This window comes from Macrosteles quadrilineatus, unplaced genomic scaffold (genome assembly GCF_028750875.1).
Source record: "Macrosteles quadrilineatus isolate MER2022 unplaced genomic scaffold, UCM_ALF_1.0 Scaffold_8__2_contigs__length_117827958, whole genome shotgun sequence".
Classification (NCBI taxonomy): Eukaryota; Metazoa; Arthropoda; class Insecta; order Hemiptera; family Cicadellidae; genus Macrosteles; species Macrosteles quadrilineatus.
This window is the reverse complement of record NW_026542601.1, coordinates 78,708,289-78,727,315: the sequence shown is the minus strand read 5'-3', so window position 1 is coordinate 78,727,315 and position 19,027 is coordinate 78,708,289. Positions and strand designations below refer to the sequence as shown.

The following is a 19,027-nucleotide window of genomic DNA, read 5'->3' as shown; positions in this document are numbered from 1 at the left end:
CGCAGAGCACTGAGAAGAAAGGCCGTTTGGAGATGCATATCCACTTTTGGCTAGGCGCAACGACCTCGCAAGACGAGAGTGCTGTGGCGGCCTACAAGACTGTGGAGCTGGACGACCACCTCGGTGGGATCTGCACTCAGCACAGGGAAGTGCAGGGACAGGAGTCAACACGTTTCCTGGCGTACTTTAGCAGCGGCATCAGGTACGACCATATTCGTAAAAAAAATAAGTAGAGCCGTTCAGAAAATAATATTTAATCAGTTGTAGTGGAATAGATTGTCTGGGTAGCCGAGTGGTCCCCTTCAAATCTGAAGGTCGCTGGTTCGATTCCAAGCGAGATTGTTTTCAAACCCAGATGCCATTTGTCATTATGGGCTATGAATTAATGATACTATATAACAAAAAGGCCGATGTTAGAAAAAAAAGACCAGGATTTGGACCGTTTCCTTTCAAAACGTAAAAAATTCCATTGGTGTAAAAACACACAAAATAAAAAAATAAACTATGAAAATAAGAGCAAATCATTATATGCAACATAGTGTTAGGTACCTTAAAATTTTAAGCACTTATACAACAGTGTTTGTATCTATAAACAAACTTCGAAGTCCAGTCTTCATTAAATCCTACCCTTGCCTTCAGCTCTGTGACCACATCTCAGTTCTTCATCATTACAGAGAACAGCATTAGACATTCTTCAAAACAAATTTGAGGGTTGTTCACAATCTACATAGTAAAAATATTATTTTTTAAGCATGAAGACATTTTTTTGTTTTTTAGAACATTGAGAGCTGTGCAGTAATTATATAGGAAAATGGAAAAAAACATTTGGGATGTAATACTCGGCTAAAGTTCGGCCGCTTAGAAAGCGACCTCCTCCAGCATTGTTTTAGCATTAGTGCGCAGGTCATTTTCTAAGCGGCCGAACTATAGTATACTCATTATGCTGCTTACCTATTCAAAAACTAATTTGTTAGGCATTTATCAACAGTACAGTCAATTAATGATGTTAAGATTGTACAATTAAAATCACAGCTGTATTTTTGATAAATCCGCCAATCCACTGTTATACCTTCTCCTTTTAACATACACCTATTATTAAACTTTCTGCTAATCGGTCTAAAAAATTGTTAATCTAACAAAACCTATTTGTAAATTTTGGGATTAAAAATGAGAAATCATTTTTAAATTGAATTTTTGTCACAATTTTCAATCATTCAAAACCAGCTCAAGTATCTGGTTTATAAAAGTTTTTAAAAACATACAAAATTTTGTTTCTAAAAAAAACATATTCTTTGTACTTTTACCCAAGTACTTTGACGTAATAATTCTTTGAAGTAAAAATTATTTTTTAAACAAGAACTCAATTCATACGACACTTTTTCCATTCGTTCATTATGCAGGAAATGATTTGAAGGGAAACCTGATATGAAAGCCAGGATATGAATCAACTATCGACCCAAAAACAATGTCATAAACAAAGTCATGAGCTATAAATGACCATTAATGACTCATACTTGATGGATCACATCTAAGTGCTCTACTTTTAAAGACCATTGTTTGATTTTCACGACTCTAGATATCATAATGCAAGTGTGTGATTGGAACCAATGAACCATCCAAATACGGTTAGTTTCCATTCATCTTTTGGTCTAGTACGTTGTTTGGTTAATTGGTCGGCTTTTCATTTTATAAGTTTGAATGGATTAATAATTGTTTTTTAACAATTTTATATGGATCTCCAAGATATTTTAACCAAGTGAGTAGGTTTTTGATGAAAAAATTAAATTTTATTTCAGATTAGTTTAATGTAAACTTAAATTAATTTTTATTTCCGATTAGTTTTGTGCCAACTTTATGCTTGGTTATTATTATTATATTATACTAGCAAAATATTTACTTTTCTGTTTCACAAATTGAACATGATTGGCCCGTGGTTGTAGAACGTTAATTCAAGTTGAAAAATTCTATAGTTTCTGATATCTGACTTTAATTGGCTATGGTCGGATGAAAAAATTATTTTTAACATCATTGTAATCATGTTAAGCATCATTAAATTAACAAAACTTTTTTTATTTTTAACCCAATTCAATGCTTTAATTCGGACTAAAAATTTCAACCTCTTTTTCCATGTTCATTACAATTTACATACCTACAAATATTCTGCCAAAGCTACAACGACGCAGAGATAAACATAGCCAAAAAAACCCTTCATATAGAGAGTACTATTATTTAAGTTATATATTTTTAATTTGTTTCAACTGTGATAGTATTTATTGAGGCCCAAACAATGTTATACTTTACGATAAGGTGGGCATGTTTGAAAAGTTGGTAGACAATGTATTGGTAGAAAACATTTTGTAGTCCAATCAAACTGAATATTGTTTCTAACATTGTAGCAAAGTTATAGGGAGGGGAATAAAATAAAATTTTAAAACAAAACTTTCTATCAATGGCTCAATTAAACCTATTTTCATGTTAACATGTTTACTTTGCAGCAGTGCATCTATAGTCAATGCTGTAATTTTCCGCAGGACACTGAAAGGTGGTGTGCAGTCGGCTCTGAACCATGTAATATCTCAGTTTGAGCCCCGGCTGTTCCGAGTGAAGGGCCGTCGCTACCCTGTCATCAGACAAATGCCAGCCATCAAATGGGAACACATGAACAAAGGCGACGTCTTCATCATCGACACAAAAGATGTTGTGTTCATCTGGATCGGCCGGTCTGCTAACAACATGGAGAAACTTCAGGCTATCAAGGTAAGGAACGCAACAACAGCAATTTCTGGTCTGTTACTATTCAACGTCAAACTTTTTTCTAGACATTATGGATAGCACAATGACAAAATGGATAGGCTATATGGGTCGAGAATGTATACTGTTATGGCATCGAACCAGCAATCCAGATTTTAAATAGGTATTGTTGGTTGTTGTAGAGTAGATAGGACAGGTACTGTCTGAAACAGTTGATATTTGATGGCTGTGTTGCTTCAGCTTTTGCAAACCATAACCAAGCGGTGGACTCTAAAAGATGAATTTTGTTTTAGACTCTCATTTGATCTATATAATTATTCTCTTAAAGTTTTTATAATTGGTTTTTCTTGGTGCTGTATATGCCTGTGTGATCTTAACATCATCATGTAATTGGTAAAAGGTAAATTTGGATATGATTGGTTTGTTTTATTCACTTTAAAAAACTATTAATTTTCCATAAAACCAAATTGAAAAAAATTCTATTAATTATATGTCATATTTTTTTTCTAATTCTGAGTGAATATTAAATAATGGACAGTAAAGGTTGGGTATCTGAGTGTATATAGTGGTCAATTCAATGTTGAGAAAAATCAATGGATTTTTATTGATTGATACTGTAGCCCTTGATCATTTAGCTTTGAAAAAAATGTTCTTGGCTCTTCAACTATTTTATCTTTAGAAACAAAGCTATAATTTCAAACCTCCTACACAAATCTTCCTTCACTCCTCATTGTCGTCACTTACACACCCTGGTGTGGTGACATCGTACTAACCTAATTGTGAAAGTTATTAAGACTTAATACATACAATTCATCAGTTAGACTAATATCCCCTTTATTTACCAAATTACAGGTTGCAACACAGTTGAAAGACGAGCACAATGCTGTGTCCATCGTTTTTGTAGACGACGGCAAAGAGGAAAAGCTCCTAGAGTCTGAGAGAATGTTACTTGGAGTCTATTTGGACCTAAGCGCATCGGCGCGTGCGTCACTGCGGGAGGCTACAGACGATGACGGCAAAGTGGAGACTAAGGAACGGTCGGCCCTCAAGTTGTACAAGTGTTCTGATGAGGACGGAACTTACAAAGTGGTTGAGGTGAAAACTGGTCCACTACTACAGACAGACCTCAACACTAATGTGAGTAACAGGATTCTTTAAATTAATTCATTGTTGGTGATATTATAAGTTTATGTTTAAGGATTTATTGTAAGTAAGTAAATCAGAAGTTGGTTCCAAAAACCGAAGGTTTTTCACCAACTGGTATCTGGCGATTTTATGTGCGAAGGAATTAAAGGAACATACCATGAATATTACACTATTACACTAACTGGGCGTTGCAATAGCAGGAAACACTGTAAGTGCATTTCTTGATCAAACTTATAAGCAGGAAATATAATAAATACAGAAGATGTAAAATTTCACAAATCTCAGAACTCAAATAACTGTTTTTCCCACGAGTTAAATAATTAATAATTCAACTATGTATTTTCAACAGATATACAGTATGTGTATGTCAATTTTGAATAGCTGTAGTATGTACTTAATCAAATTTTTAAGGTAATAATGTATTTGCGAAATTTGTTGATAGAAATAAACTAAACATCCATCCCCATGTTAAAGCACTCAGTCGTTCATTCAATGTTCTATTAGAATTAAAAATTAGCTACTGCTGGTCCAGATGGAATGTCTACTTCGATATCCAAAAGTTAATTTTTTAACTTAATGAATCTTTTTTCCGCAGGACTCGTTCATAATCGACAATGGCGCTAACGGTATCTGGGTGTGGATCGGTCGTCACGCTTCAGCGAAGGAGCGAGTAGAAGCTATGCGCAACGCACACGGTTTCATCATGAAGAAGAACTACCCGAGCTACACACACATCAGCCGGGTCGTCGAGGGCGGAGAACCTACAGAGTTTAAGGCTCTGTTCCTCTCGTGGAAGGAGAAAGAGATCATAACCAACATTAACAATATCAATAAAATGCCAGGTACTGATGTCGCTTGACATACTTGTCAAAACAAGGCAAAGCTAGAGACCATTAACGTTTAACAAATTGTGTTCTTCACTTGCTATATCCACCATTATGCTTTTTCACTAAATCATTTAGATTCTGGAAGAGATTATTTTGTTCAATCATAGCGTGAACTTTAAAGATATAAATTAAATTATTAGTGTAAACATAACAGCATTTTACTTTTATTTTTTCACACTATCCAAAGTGGCTATAGTAAAACTTATGGATTCTAAATTTTATTTTTTGTTGGTAGCAGTGAAGGCAAAGGTAGTGACGATGCAAGATGCCACTACGCTGCACGAGTCACCACGGCTAGCAGCTGAGTCGCAGTTGGTAGACGACGGCAGTGGTACCACTACGGTGTGGCGAGTCGTCCAATCAGAGTTAGAGCTGGTGCCCAAGCCGTGTCACGGAACATTCTACGCAGGCGACTGTTACCTGGTCAAGTACTCGTATTTTGCACGAGGACAGGAACGGCATATCCTCTACTATTGGCTGGTGATGATACTTTTTAATTTGTCATTAGTTTTTGTTTATTTAGAATTTGGTTGACATAAATATAATTAAATTTTTTGGGACCGGGACACACTTTGAGGTGAATACACAATGAGCATAGAATCCAGTGAGAAAAAATAAAATGAGTCCAGTTTTAAACATCAAAAACTATAAATTATTCTCAGCAGCTCCGTTGACTTATTGACTGACTATTAGGTGAACCTTATTATACCATTTTTTTAAATAGTAATAATCTCCGCTTTTTGTTTTAGTTTAAAAATGTGTTTTTGAGTGGTTATAGTGCTTGTCTAAAAGAATATCGCTGGCTCAATTCCAAGTGATTTAACAAATGGTCCTTGCAAAGGAAAAAGCAAAACAGCTGTTCTTTACTAGTTACCTATTTACAGGGTCTCCACTCGAGTGTGACGGAGCAGACGGCCCTGGCACTACACACAGTGGCACAAGACGACGCTCTAGGCGGAGCCGCTGTACAGGTCAGAGTGGTGCAGAGCAAGGAACCGCCCCACTTCCTGGCGATCTTCCACGGCAAGATGGTGGTGATGAGTGGCGACCATCGTGACTGGTATCCCGACAATCTGCTGATACAAGTGCGGGGCAACCAGGCACACAACACCCGCGCTACACAGGTGCGTACTTTGTGACCGGAAAAAGTGTTAATAGTAAACTTGTACTTATCTTTTATATTTTAACTTTATTTAAGAAATTTTGTACGATCATCGTGTGGACAAATCTTTTAATTGTTTCCAATTTGGTTCAACAGCTGGAAAGAAAATTTACCAGTATAATTTGGGAGGCTTCGACGGTTATAGTAGATTGTCCAGTCTTTAAGAGATGACTACGTCGTGGAATTGGCAAAAACACTGGTCAAACTTCGCTCTTAACACCACTACTTGTACTGTTTAGTATCTGAGCTGTTTCATAGTTTTGTTAACTGTGGTATTTGTATTTTTTGTTGCTTCTAGGTATTTACATTTATGACTTAAACCATAAAGACTTAAGTTGTTCTGTAAAGCAAGAACTCAATATACCGACCACTTGTTGTTATAATGATATTTTTATACCATTATTTTTTAAATGTATAATCTCTATGTAGGTGGTTCTGAAAGCATCTTCACTCAACTCCAACGACGTGTTTGTTCTGAGGAATGGAAGTTCTTGTTACGTCTGGTGCGGCAAAGGTTCAACCGGGGACGAGAGGGAGATGGCTAAAAAAATCGCCGGCTCATTGACAAAAACAGAATTTTCCGTTGTGTATGAAGGTGAGAAATATTTTTAAATGAATAAATCAATTTAAAAAAATTAGATTGTTATTTTTTATGAATACACCATTTTTAGGGTGCCAAATTGATGTTTTACACACTATTATCTCTTTTTACAATTTACAGGTCAGGAAAAGACAGACTTTTGGACCGCGATTGGAGGAAAGGAGTCGTACGCAGACTCTAAAAGGTTGGCTGAAACTGAGAATACAATCCCAGCAAGACTCTTCCACTGTTCCAATGCTACTGGAGTCTTCAAAGGTTAGGATTTTTCAAATTGTCATATCTAATTTATTAATGATTGAATTCAGTAGAGTTTCAAGTCTTATAAACGTTGTGTAAAGCAAACTGTAGAGAGAAAAAATTAAGTAATTTATTAACCATTTTAATATGTTTAACCAACATCGCAATTGGAATTGGACACAATATTTCTTGTACATACTGGTACCTACTTTAACCCTTTCACTACCACGTCTCACAACACCCCTCATACAACTGAGTGTGACGGCTGGTAGGCAACGTGTTAACCCTTTCACTACCACGTCTCACAACAACCCTCATACAACTGAGTGTGACGGCTGGTAGGCAACGTGTTAACCCTTTCACTACCACGTCTCACAACAACCCTCATACAACTGAGTGTGACGGCTGGTAGGCAACGTGTTAACCCTTTCACTACCACGTCTCACAACAACCCTCATACAACTGAGTGTGACGGCTGGTAGGCAACGTGTTAACCCTTTCACTACCACGTCTCACAACACCCCTCATACAACTGAGTGTGACGGCTGGTAGGCAACGTGTTAACCCTTTCACTACCACGTCTCACAACAACCCTCATACAACTGAGTGTGACGGCTGGTAGGCAACGTGTTAACCCTTTCACTACCACGTCTCACAACAACCCTCATACAACTGAGTGTGACGGCTGGTAGGCAACGTGTTAACCCTTTCACTACCACGTCTCACAACAACCCTCATACAACTGAGTGTGACGGCTGGTAGGCAACGTGTTAACCCTTTCACTACCACGTCTCACAACAACCCTCATACAACTGAGTGTGACGGCTGGTAGGCAACGTGTTAACCCTTTCACTACCACGTCTCACAACAACCCTCATACAACTGAGTGTGACGGCTGGTAGGCAACGTGTTAACCCTTTCACTACCACGTCTCACAACAACCCTCATACAACTGAGTGTGACGGCTGGTAGGCAACGTGTTAACCCTTTCACTACCACGTCTCACAACAACCCTCATACAACTGAGTGTGACGGCTGGTAGGCAACGTGTTAACCCTTTCACTACCACGTCTCACAACAACCCTCATACAACTGAGTGTGACGGCTGGTAGGCAACGTGTTAACCCTTTCACTACCACGTCTCACAACAACCCTCATACAACTGAGTGTGACGGCTGGTAGGCAACGTGTTAACCCTTTCACTACCACGTCTCACAACAACCCTCATACAACTGAGTGTGACGGCTGGTAGGCAACGTGTTAACCCTTTCACTACCACGTCTCACAACACCCCTCATACAACTGAGTGTGACGGCTGGTAGGCAACGTGTTAACCCTTTCACTACCACGTCTCACAACAACCCTCATACAACTGAGTGTGACGGCTGGTAGGCAACGTGTTAAAGTGGACCAAAAGAAATTGTGGTAGGTAGGCCTATCTATTCAAACTGTAGACTACCAGTACTGATTATGTTCTCATTACTTAAGGCTTATTTGAAATTTAAACGTTTGCTAAATATAATGGCATCCTTAAACTCATCAAGATTAAAAACTGTACAATGTACATTTGAAGTCATAGAAAACATTTATGATTTTTTTTATCATGGAGACTGTTTTTTTTTCAAATTTACATTTACTTCTACTTATTTCACTTTTTTGTGTGTGATTTGGTTTCAATTCCTACTTCCATTTCCATACACAAATTGACTTGCAACAAAATGTAAAGATATTGCGTATTTGGTAGATTTAGTTAAACTTTGAGATTTGTCAACAAAATTTGAATCAGTATTGTCCGAAAGATCGTTCAACTAGCGAATACAACAACGGAAAGTGTTAACATTGATGTTTTCTCCATATTTCCAGTGGAAGAGATGGTCAATTTCACGCAGGTGGACCTTGTGCCGGACGACGTGATGTTACTCGACACATGGGACGCAATCTTCCTGTGGATCGGACAACACGCCAACCGGGAGGAGAAGAAACAATCCATCACCCTGGCGTTCAACTATCTGCGCACAGGTATGCTATGGTTATTTGTCGACTATAGTTCTTTGATTGGATTTGATTCAAACGACCCCAACCATGGTGCTTATTTGAAGACAAAGAGTTGTTGGCACTGCATGTGTGCCAAATTAGGCGGAATTGGCGATCCTTTTGACTCTCTTATGGATTAGATTATAATAAGCGAGGCTGAAGTACTGGGTACACATTTTAAGGCGAGAATGATTGTTGAATAAATATGACAGCTTTTTTACTAACTAAGATTAGATTGTTCATTAGACAGTAATATAATAGCCATCAACCAAGGACAGCTATATCCAGTTTTGAACAGTCAAAAAGCTTTTCTCAGGATCGAACAGAACTGGTAACCATCTGTCAGGTTAGCACTACAACCACTCCGCTACCCAGCTATTTGATTTGTTTTTATTTGGAATTAAGGCAAACAATAGTTACAAAGTGTCATAAAAAACGGTCACGTGAAAAACAGAGTGAGATGATCTTTGCAGTTTTGTTACTGACTAAGACCACATGTTTCATGGACCATATAGTTCATTGCTAACTGTTCTTATTTATTTGTATTTCGTTGTATATTAATTATTAAACAGAAAAGGTACAACAAAACAAATGATGCTGTGTTGAAACAATCGCAATGATAATCCCTGGGGTTCAAACGGTTGAGAGGTAGAGAAAAATAAAAACTTACCTTAGAAACCGTTGTTTTATAAGTTTTTCCACAATTGTTTCAGACCCAGCAGGAAGAGATCCAGACACTCCTATTCTGCAGATCAAACAAGGATTTGAACCTCCAAACTTCACTGGGTTTTTCGGCGTTTGGGATCCTGATTTGTGGAATGTAAGAGAGATTAGTGTAGTGTACAATAATGTTGTGAATGTCTACATATAGCTTGTTTTGGGAATATGCACTGGTATTGAGAGTAAGTCACAGTTTTATTTTCCCTAAAACGGCACATATTTCACCAGTTGAACCAATGCATGTCGCCATAAAAGCGCCAATTGACCAAAGAAGTCATTATTTAGGGGCGGTTCACGAGCTCGGGACTATCGTAGTCCGAGCCCAGAATCCGGAAATAACCGGTATTTGGGCCGCGACTTAAAAAATCGGGTTCACGAGCTCGAGACTATATAAGCCGCGGACCAAACTGATAGGCGGCACACAATTAGTGCAGGGATAAAACCCGGTTTTAAAAGTTGGGTTCACGAGTCCAATTACAGATAGTCCCGGCTCTGATCATTAGTCCCGGTGGGTTCACGAGTCAAGTCCGAGCCCAAATGAGATGGTTCGGGCCCAAAAGAACAATGGTGTTTGGTCTCCAACTCAGACCTGGTAGGAGGCAGGTTTAACGTGACATTATGCCGGTTTTATCTAATTAGCTCCTTTATTTTTATTATTTGTTAAAAACTAATGTTTAAATATGGTTCCTCATTAAATTCCGAACAATTTCATTACCCACAACACCATATTTAAAAAATATGTAAAAATGGTAAAAAGGATCATAAAACATGAAAAAAATCATCAAACAACTTAAAACGACAGATAAATTATGCACGTAACAAAGTAGTATCATAACAAAGATATTTTACTGATAAACCCCATGTCATTACAATTTTAACGACAAAATTATGCGTAGAATATAAATATAACTAATCAGCCACAGTTAAACCATCGTTATCCAACATAATTATCAGTTTGAAATAGTTTTTTTGCCGTGGGAAACATCAAGCAAACCGTCAGTCGTTGAGTACGGTTCGCGGTGATATCACCGTCTTGTGTTGTAGGCTACTTCCTGGTCGCCGTGTGTATTGAATATGACTATGAAATATCTATACTGTATTATGTTAACAATTATGTACCATCACTCCACTACCTCGCATAGGACCAGCTCGTTATCATGACTAAAACCCCTTTACGACTTGATGAATTTAAAGATGGATTAAAATGTGTCCAAAGATGCCGTCAATGAGACATTTGAGGCGTTCACTCCAAGGCACGGATTTCCCGACAGCAAAATCCATTACAGTATTCTAAATTGAAAAAGAAATGTCAGTTGCACTAATATTTTTGGCTGATGGCACTTTTCATCGAGAAACTGGTGATTTATTTAATGTTAGTAAAGTTTGGATGGTAGCTATTTATTTGGTAATGAAAGCAGAACAAATCAAATTTTCAGTTCGAAACTATGCCCAAAGAAAAAAAACTATGTTTTCCTACTAGTAAATATAATATAAGTAAATCCTTCCTACCTAGTAAATATAAACGCATTGTAATGAAACTGATTTTAAAAATCGCAACAACACAAAATGTAAATTAAAAACCATAGCTGTTAACATAAATAATATTACGAGCTAATTGCAGAATATTATTTTCAACATTTTACAGTTAGATTATTATAGAGTGGAAGAATAACGGAAAGAATATTCTTTGTTTACAGCCACGATTAGATCTAGCACACACATACGATTTTTATATCTAATAATCAGTACCTCTAAATACATTTTAGTTTCAATAATTGTACCATTTAAATAAGTTTAGTTAAAATTATCCTATCCAAAAATCACCATCCTTAATTATCGGGCATTTATGCAAAATAGGCATTCATCCGGTTATAAATAGGCCTACCCGGTTATTTTATATCATGCATCTTAATTGAATTATAATAATGCACACAGAAAAATATATTTCTCTAAAGACTTCCATTATCTGACACAAACGTGGATTGTTGTGTTTATAAATAAATAAACTTAGATAGATTATCATAGGCGAGCATTGGGACAATGAAATATGGGGAAAATAATCGGTTTGGACGTTTTGGTTCAGCCCTTTTTCACGATCATCCTATTGTATGGAAGTGCGTATGTCAACAGCAGTGGCTTCACATGTGTTTCCAGACTGTTGTTACTGGTTGTTACCAACGTCTCAACAGAAATTCCCTGCGAATCCCTGTCATTAGGCTCCGCTATGGATTTGGTCTCGACCTACAATGGGCCCGGCTTTCACATCATTAGGCTCTGACTCGTGAACCCATTTTTTGGTCGTCGCTTATATAGTCCGGGACCAACGTCTGGTCGCGGACTATGAAGTCCCGAGCTCGTGAACCGCCCCTTAATGTTCCACTTACCATAAAGAGAATCCTTTTTGTTTAAAGAAAGGGGAGATTGATTTTTCAACATATAAAAGGAGGCATTGAAAACTCTACTCTAGTTAATTTTTAACAATGACATTTTTATTAGAAAATTTGAATAGTAAATAGGTATAATTAATTAGAAAGGCCAACAAAATACAGTAAGTAACACAATGAGATTAAGTTTTCCAAATTGATATGAGCAAGCTAAAAGCATTGATTGAGGGTTTTAAAGCGTCCCATGACAAATGAGAATTGGGTCCTTTATCATTTCTTTAAATTGTAATGAAAAGCAGAAATCAAAAGAATTCTATAAGCAGTTGTATTTTTTTAATCTAGTAAAAATTCACAAATTTGTTTTTATGTTAATTTTACAAAATTTTGAATTTGCTTTTTTAGGTTGGAACAGATTATGGTCGTTTCCTCTCATATTATATGTCAGTCATAGTGTTTTTCATGAAGTTTTAATACATTATTTTGGCTGCAAATATATTGTGAATCATTCAAAATTATTTATGTATGTTGACACACAAAATTGTCTTTTCATTAACACTTTCATTTTCCTGTAGGAATACAAACCATTTGCCGAACAACGGAAGGAGCTTGAAAGTCAAAAGCCGGTGCTTCAAGTTGAGTTGAAGATTACAAACGGTGTACAAGATTTTGAGGAGTATGAAAAATTTCCCATTGATGTCCTAAAAGAAAAAGACCCAGAGAAACTCCCGTTGAACGTGGATGCCACAAGAAAAGAAGTAAGTAATATTAAATGATTCTGAATGAATAATAATATCTACCATTTGATTTGATTTGATTTGGGACATCTTTGACTAAATGTGAAAAAAAGTTTGTGAATAGGAAGAGAATATCTGCCAGTTTCTGGTATCGTACATTTTATTTTTTGTTAAAACAAATTGTTGTAACTACAGTATGTTATTATTGGTGTATTACAGTATAACGTTCTAATGTTGGTCAAATGATGTATTCTATAATAGTTCAATATCTTTTACAGCTCCACCTCAGCCGTGATGATTTCTCCTCTACGTTTGGGATGTCGTTTGAACATTTCAACAGTTTACCAAAATGGAGGCAGGACAATTTGAAGAAGAAAGTAGGGGTGTTTTAAACACGTGTTAGTTGTAAATATGTTTGTTATTTATTGTTTATTATTAATGTTCTATGAATTGTAAACCCTATTAAACCTGTTCATTGCAATTTATTTTTATAGTTAATGAATGTATATTGTTTTAACAACTATGTGATGATGTCGATATTTATAAATAAATCTGGATAAGTTTAATATGCAATTCTAATTCTTTTCTACAACTGTTTATTTCACTATATGTTTAAACCTTCCTTTCCAAACATCATGATTAGATTCACAACAAAGCACATACGAAGGGGAAGATGAGTCTTGAATGAGAGATAATTGATATTATTACTTAGCATGATGAACTGGTTCTTTAGCCAAAAACTTTTATTAAATTTCCAATAATTGTCAATCACTGTTCAATTTTGAAATTATCTAAAATAAGAGTTCTTAGAATTAGACCAGGAACCTGCTGACTACCAGGCGGGCACTATGTCCATGAGAAATAAAACTTATTTTAAATAAACATTGCCTAACTGGGTTTTAAAAACCAATCAAAGCCATACATACCATGCTTAAAAACTTTTCAAGCATCGTTTGACTTGTAAAACTTAATTTATTTGTTTTATGATTTCATTCAAGAGTACCTAACAAAAAATGTTAAACAATAGTAGAGAAAATTTGTTTATTGTATACCTACTTGGGGTTTGATAAACCAAGCCGAATTAGAACAGAGTTCTATCTTCCATTCTGCCTGGCGGGGTACGGCCCTTGAGGGAACCATTCCGGCATTCGCCTAAGTGAGGAAAGAAACCGTACAAACTCCCCTCGGAATGGTCGGCCTGAGAGTCTGACCTCCCGAATGTGAAATGGCATGATGCCACCTCACTCGGTCAGATTAAAACTAATACAAAGAAACTTAATACTATACATCAAAGACTTATAACTAGATACAATGATAATACCTTGCATAACTAATACTAAGTCTTTTCTTCCCTACATTTTTTGTACGTTGTTTTCTTCCGAAGCTCTGAAGGCTCACTGTCCATCTCTTAACTTCTGACAGAACACATCATCAAACAGCTTGTTTTGTTTTTCTGTTTCATTTCTGTTTAAAATATCAGATGCCACTTCCCTAGTCTATGTATTCCTCGTCTTCAAAGCTTGGTTCTTCTGGTTCCCTCAACTTCTCCTGGTATACATAGAGTAATTCCTTTCGCTGTTTACTCTTATGAATCATCTTAGCAATGCTTTTTGTTGATTCTCAATGCTTAAGTGATGCATACTTCATACCTTATGCATGGTTCTGTGCACTTTTCAATGCATGGTTCTGTAGACTCTTCATTTTCTGAAAATGCTCGGCAATATCCAATTTTTTTGTCACCTCTACAACGAGAGTCCTGATGGAGGAATGGACTTCCAACAGATACTTCCTAGTTTTAGCTTCCAGAACTGCTTTTCTTGATCAATTAATTCTTCATTCTCTCAGAAGGAAGAAAGTCTTGCTCACTCTGATTAGATGCAGTTCTTCATACTTATTTTGTCCAGGACAAAAATTGTACTGCCACTCATTCAAAAGTCAGAGATTGAATAATTCAATTGTTTCCATAGTAACATTTAAATACTTACCAACTGTTGTGATGCAGTTGTTTTTAAACCTACTCGTTTGATAATGAAAGTTGAAACCTAGTCAGTCTCAAGAAATCCTTGTGTATCCTTGTATATATATTAACATGATGATTGGTTAAAAACTCAAATAATTGGATATTAATTTGTTCATTGAATATGTTTTCCTTTTTCTAGTTGTGGACCCAGTTTTTTATTGTCTATTTTGTACATTATATGAAACAAAATGTCAATAATTTTATTCATCCTGCATGAATCTGATTCTGATTCTTCAAATTCTGATTCTGATCAACTCTCATCCACTAACATAACCAAGAGATTACATTGAAGAGGATGTCAATGGTTTACTTAGAATCTATACAAACAAAATTACTGATTTGTGTAACTGCTTTTTCTCCAGTCATTCGCCCTTTATTTTAGGTTTGCCTCTTAAATCAGCTACAACAGCTGAAGCCTCAAGTAGGACACTACAAGTGATAACCAATAACCCTGTTGCTGCAAACCTGCAGACTAAGCAAATTTCCATTTGGCTGATTTGTCTTTTACCTATTTAAATAGCATTATGTTTAACTAGTACCTAGGCTTGCTGCTACAGGGGGGAGGGTAATAAAGTGTGTTTTTTTGGTAAAATATTAACAGCTTAGTATAAAGATATTGGCCAGGTTTGGTCAATATATATCCAGAAATTCACTGGCTCCTGAACAGTAAATGAAAATTGACCAGAGAAAATAAATTATTACTATATCTATATATCTAATTCCGTAAGCCCAAAATTTTACAATGAAATTGTGAGCGAACTGGAGGCCGTAGAAAGCTGGGAGGGGTCTCATTTTAAAGGTCTGGGCATGAAGTTTTGGGGAAAAATACTCATTTTTCTTACTTAAGCACCAAAAGGTTATTACAGGATAAAATAAATCACATTTAAATAGCATGGGAATCCAGGTCATGTCCGATTTGTTTACTTTAAAACATGTGGTTTAGATTTATTTAAAGCATATGGTAATATCATTGACTATTGGCTACAAAAGTTGTATTAATAGTGTTAAAGGTAGTATATGTAATATATGTATTGTATGTAACTATAGGGCATTTGAAAGTAAACATGCGTGCAAATGAAAATGAAACAGCATTTTGTGATTGGCTTCTACGCTTATATTAGGTAATGGAATCTTAGAGAGCAATAGGGCAACACCGACAATTGACATTCCAGATAACTTTGTTCTCTCTGATTGTGCAATTGTTTATGGCAACTCAATAAATCCAGAAAATATTCAAAACTACTCCAATCAAATAATTGTATGTCCTTTAAATGAACATTGTGATAATTTAAATGAAGAAGTATTAAAAATCTACTACAGTAATTATGAAGTAGTTCCAGAAGACCCTACAGAGAGGTTGAACATACCAATTGAGTTTATAAATTCAATTACACCATCTGGAATGCCACTACACAAATTAGTTTTAAAAGTTGGTTCAATAGTGATGCTCATACGAAATAGGGTCTGGATTAGTTAATGGAGTACGATTGGTTGTGTTGGGTATGTCTGAAAAAAGTGTAAAGTTAGTAGTAATTACTGGAGTAGGGAAAGGGAACATATATTTTTCATGCCAAAAATAAAACTAATATCTACAGATCCTAATATGCCCTTTAAATTTACAAAGGATTCTATTCCCATTGCGATTATCTTTCACCATTACTATAAATAAAGCGCAAGGCCAAACCTTCCCAAAAGTTGGAATTTATTTGGAAAAAAAACAGTGTTTACCCATGGTCAACTTTATGTTGCTTTTAGCTGGGTAAAGCGGCCAGATGACGTTAAAATAGGATTTCTAAGTGAATTTGTCTATATTAAAAAAAAATGTATATATATTTAATTAATAGTGAAGATTATTGAAAATGTTCTTTTGCTGTATTATGATTAGAAAATTTATGTTACAAACCCACCACATGAAGAGTCCTTTTGAATTTTGATCCTAAACAGAGCAGACATAAAAATGAATTATGCAGGTATGTGATAACTGTTATACATTATTATAATATACACAAAATTTAAACGATAATTCAAGGTAGTAGGGTACGGTAACCCATGAGACAAATAATTAGTACAAAATAATTATTAGAATATATTACATATACTATATAGGGGCTATTGCCCCTACAAGCCACTAGTACAAAGTAATTCTGAAGCCAATTTGGACTTATGGAATCCAACTGTGGGGAACATCAAGTAGGCCTATTTCAAACATAAATACTAACCAAAGATTTCAATCATAAGTTTTAAGATTCATCCTGTAAGCCCCTTGGTATGTCAATTATAAAATTCTTCACAAGGACAGTGGAATTCCAATGGTTGAAGAAGAAATAATAACATTTACCTAGTGTGAAATGCATAAAAAAAAACTTTAAAATTGTCCTTATGACCTGGCTCTAAACCTCTTGGTCAATAGTACCGTACGTTACATACAGGCTAAATGGAATGGGCACACGGAAGGGACTAAGGCTAAAAGTGTAGTGACGTCATATCTCTAGTGGCTAATGTATTCTCTTGAGGCAACACGATTACCGTAACGAAACAATGTGATTTCAGCGGCGTTCGTGGCATAGTTGGTAGCGTTACAGATTGATGTTCAGGAGGTCCCGGGTTCGAATCCCGCTGGCAGCATTAACTTTTTGTCAACAAATTTTTTATAGGCCTATCAGCAAGTTTGGTTGGTTAGGTTAGGTTATGACAGTTTAATTTTATAATACTAAATTTTAAAATTAATTTTATAACTAATTAGATTTTTATATTATATAGTTTTTATATTATCAGCAAGTCTGGTTGGTTAGGTTATGTTATGACAGTTTAATTTTAAAAATAAAAAATTAATTTTATAATTTTAAAACAATATTTTATAATTTAAAAGTTAATTTTATAACTAAAAATTAAAAAAAATAATTCTAAATAATTTTCAAATTAGCAGTTCTAGCGGCGAACGCTGACACTACAGGTTATGTTAGCCTTAGTCCCTCCCGTGTGCCCCACCGCAGACTAAATAGAAGCATAGATAAATCATACTATTCATACTGCTTAGTCTATGATAGAAGTCATGTTTTAGACCTCAGCTCATGCTTAATGTTTAGATAATTTAATTTTGTATTGTTATTTTAGCGAATTTCCCTATAGGGAAGTAGCTATTACCGTAGGTCTCATGGTAAGACCTAAGCCCGGGACCGATTTACTTTTTCATTTTGATGTCCCCAGAGGCCAAAAACACCATTCGTTCAAATTTTTATATATCTATATATATATATATATATATATATATATATATATATATATATATATATATATGTGTCCATCCGCACGATAACTTGAGTAATTTTTGTCCGATTTTGATAAAACTTGGTTTAAAGGTGTAAGGCGGGATAAACTTGAATGAGTTCGCGAACCAGCATGATTGGACTATGGGAACGGGGGTTTATGGGGGGTTTTATAGGGTAAAAATAGGTTTTTCCCATTTTTGGCCCTAAAAACACAAAATTTCACAATTTCTTTTCAAACCATTTTGTAGAGCTTAAAAAAACAAATAATTTAGTATATTGAAGCATTATTATGCGCCTAATTGTTACGGAGAAAATTCAAAAAAATTGTAATTTTAAAATTCCCATGTTATTCTTATGGAAAATAAGTAAACTGTTGTAGTTTGCTTGTTTATGAACATATTTTGATCAAATTTGGAATATACATTAATTTCTTACTAAACCACAGTACCTTTTAATATTTTACATTAAAAAAAACTTTTTTACCCTCCCTGTTGCAGCAAACCTAAGTACTCATTAAACTAATTCTGTTTAAATAGGGAATAAATGTGATATTTTTAAGGAGACATTTTAGTTTAAATCCAATCAGGCAGATGGAAATTCGCTAAGTCTGCAGGTTTGCTGCAGCGGGGGTATTTTCCTTCAAATATTTTCAAGTTGGGTCTGTCAATGAAAGATTAACTAACTTTTTATTAATAATTGTTCTCATATTTGCTGAATGTTCAAAAAGCTGAACAGATTGTAAATAAAATTGTGATAAAAAAAATATCCAGAAAAAAGCAAATGCTAACAAGTGTGTAGGCCTAAACATTGGCATTGCTCAGATGTTCCATATGAATTAGTACAACAGCTGGCTCGGAAGGCCGGGACTGAGACCTGCCAATTTTCCTTTGCCGCTGCCTTGTATTAGAGGATGCTATGGCTATAGGCTACCCTTGATTGTGTTGTGCCAGCGACCAAACCATTCATACCAAGTCCTTCTAGAAATTATGAGATTAGGTCTAAGTTATCATTTGTGCTACCTAGTTTCAAATAGCTGATATTAAGCAAAATTATAGAAAGATAAAAAATATCCTGCATATTGT

General features: G+C 35.5%; 1 protein-coding gene across 4 annotated transcripts in view; it reads left to right on the top strand.

The window, feature by feature from the left end:
* The window catches only part of LOC129001100 (villin-1-like), a 38,838-nt gene extending 25,614 nt beyond the window's left edge, over positions 1 to 13,224 (top strand). For 3 of the 4 annotated variants that reach the window (XM_054428270.1, XM_054428272.1, XM_054428273.1), the window contains exons 4-15: positions 6 to 202; positions 2,532 to 2,757; positions 3,604 to 3,888; positions 4,493 to 4,739; positions 5,020 to 5,264; positions 5,669 to 5,908; positions 6,376 to 6,541; positions 6,668 to 6,802; positions 8,648 to 8,803; positions 9,532 to 9,638; positions 12,495 to 12,677; positions 12,935 to 13,224. In XM_054428270.1, coding sequence (XP_054284245.1) covers positions 6 to 202; positions 2,532 to 2,757; positions 3,604 to 3,888; positions 4,493 to 4,739; positions 5,020 to 5,264; positions 5,669 to 5,908; positions 6,376 to 6,541; positions 6,668 to 6,802; positions 8,648 to 8,803; positions 9,532 to 9,638; positions 12,495 to 12,677; positions 12,935 to 13,048 — 2,301 coding nt within the window. In that variant the 3' untranslated portion in view covers positions 13,049 to 13,224. The remainder of the gene's footprint in view (positions 1 to 5; positions 203 to 2,531; positions 2,758 to 3,603; positions 3,889 to 4,492; positions 4,740 to 5,019; positions 5,265 to 5,668; positions 5,909 to 6,375; positions 6,542 to 6,667; positions 6,803 to 8,647; positions 8,804 to 9,531; positions 9,639 to 12,494; positions 12,678 to 12,934) is intronic. The other variant, XM_054428271.1, reaches the window with a different exon arrangement.
* The last annotated feature ends 5,803 nt before the right edge of the window (positions 13,225 to 19,027 follow it).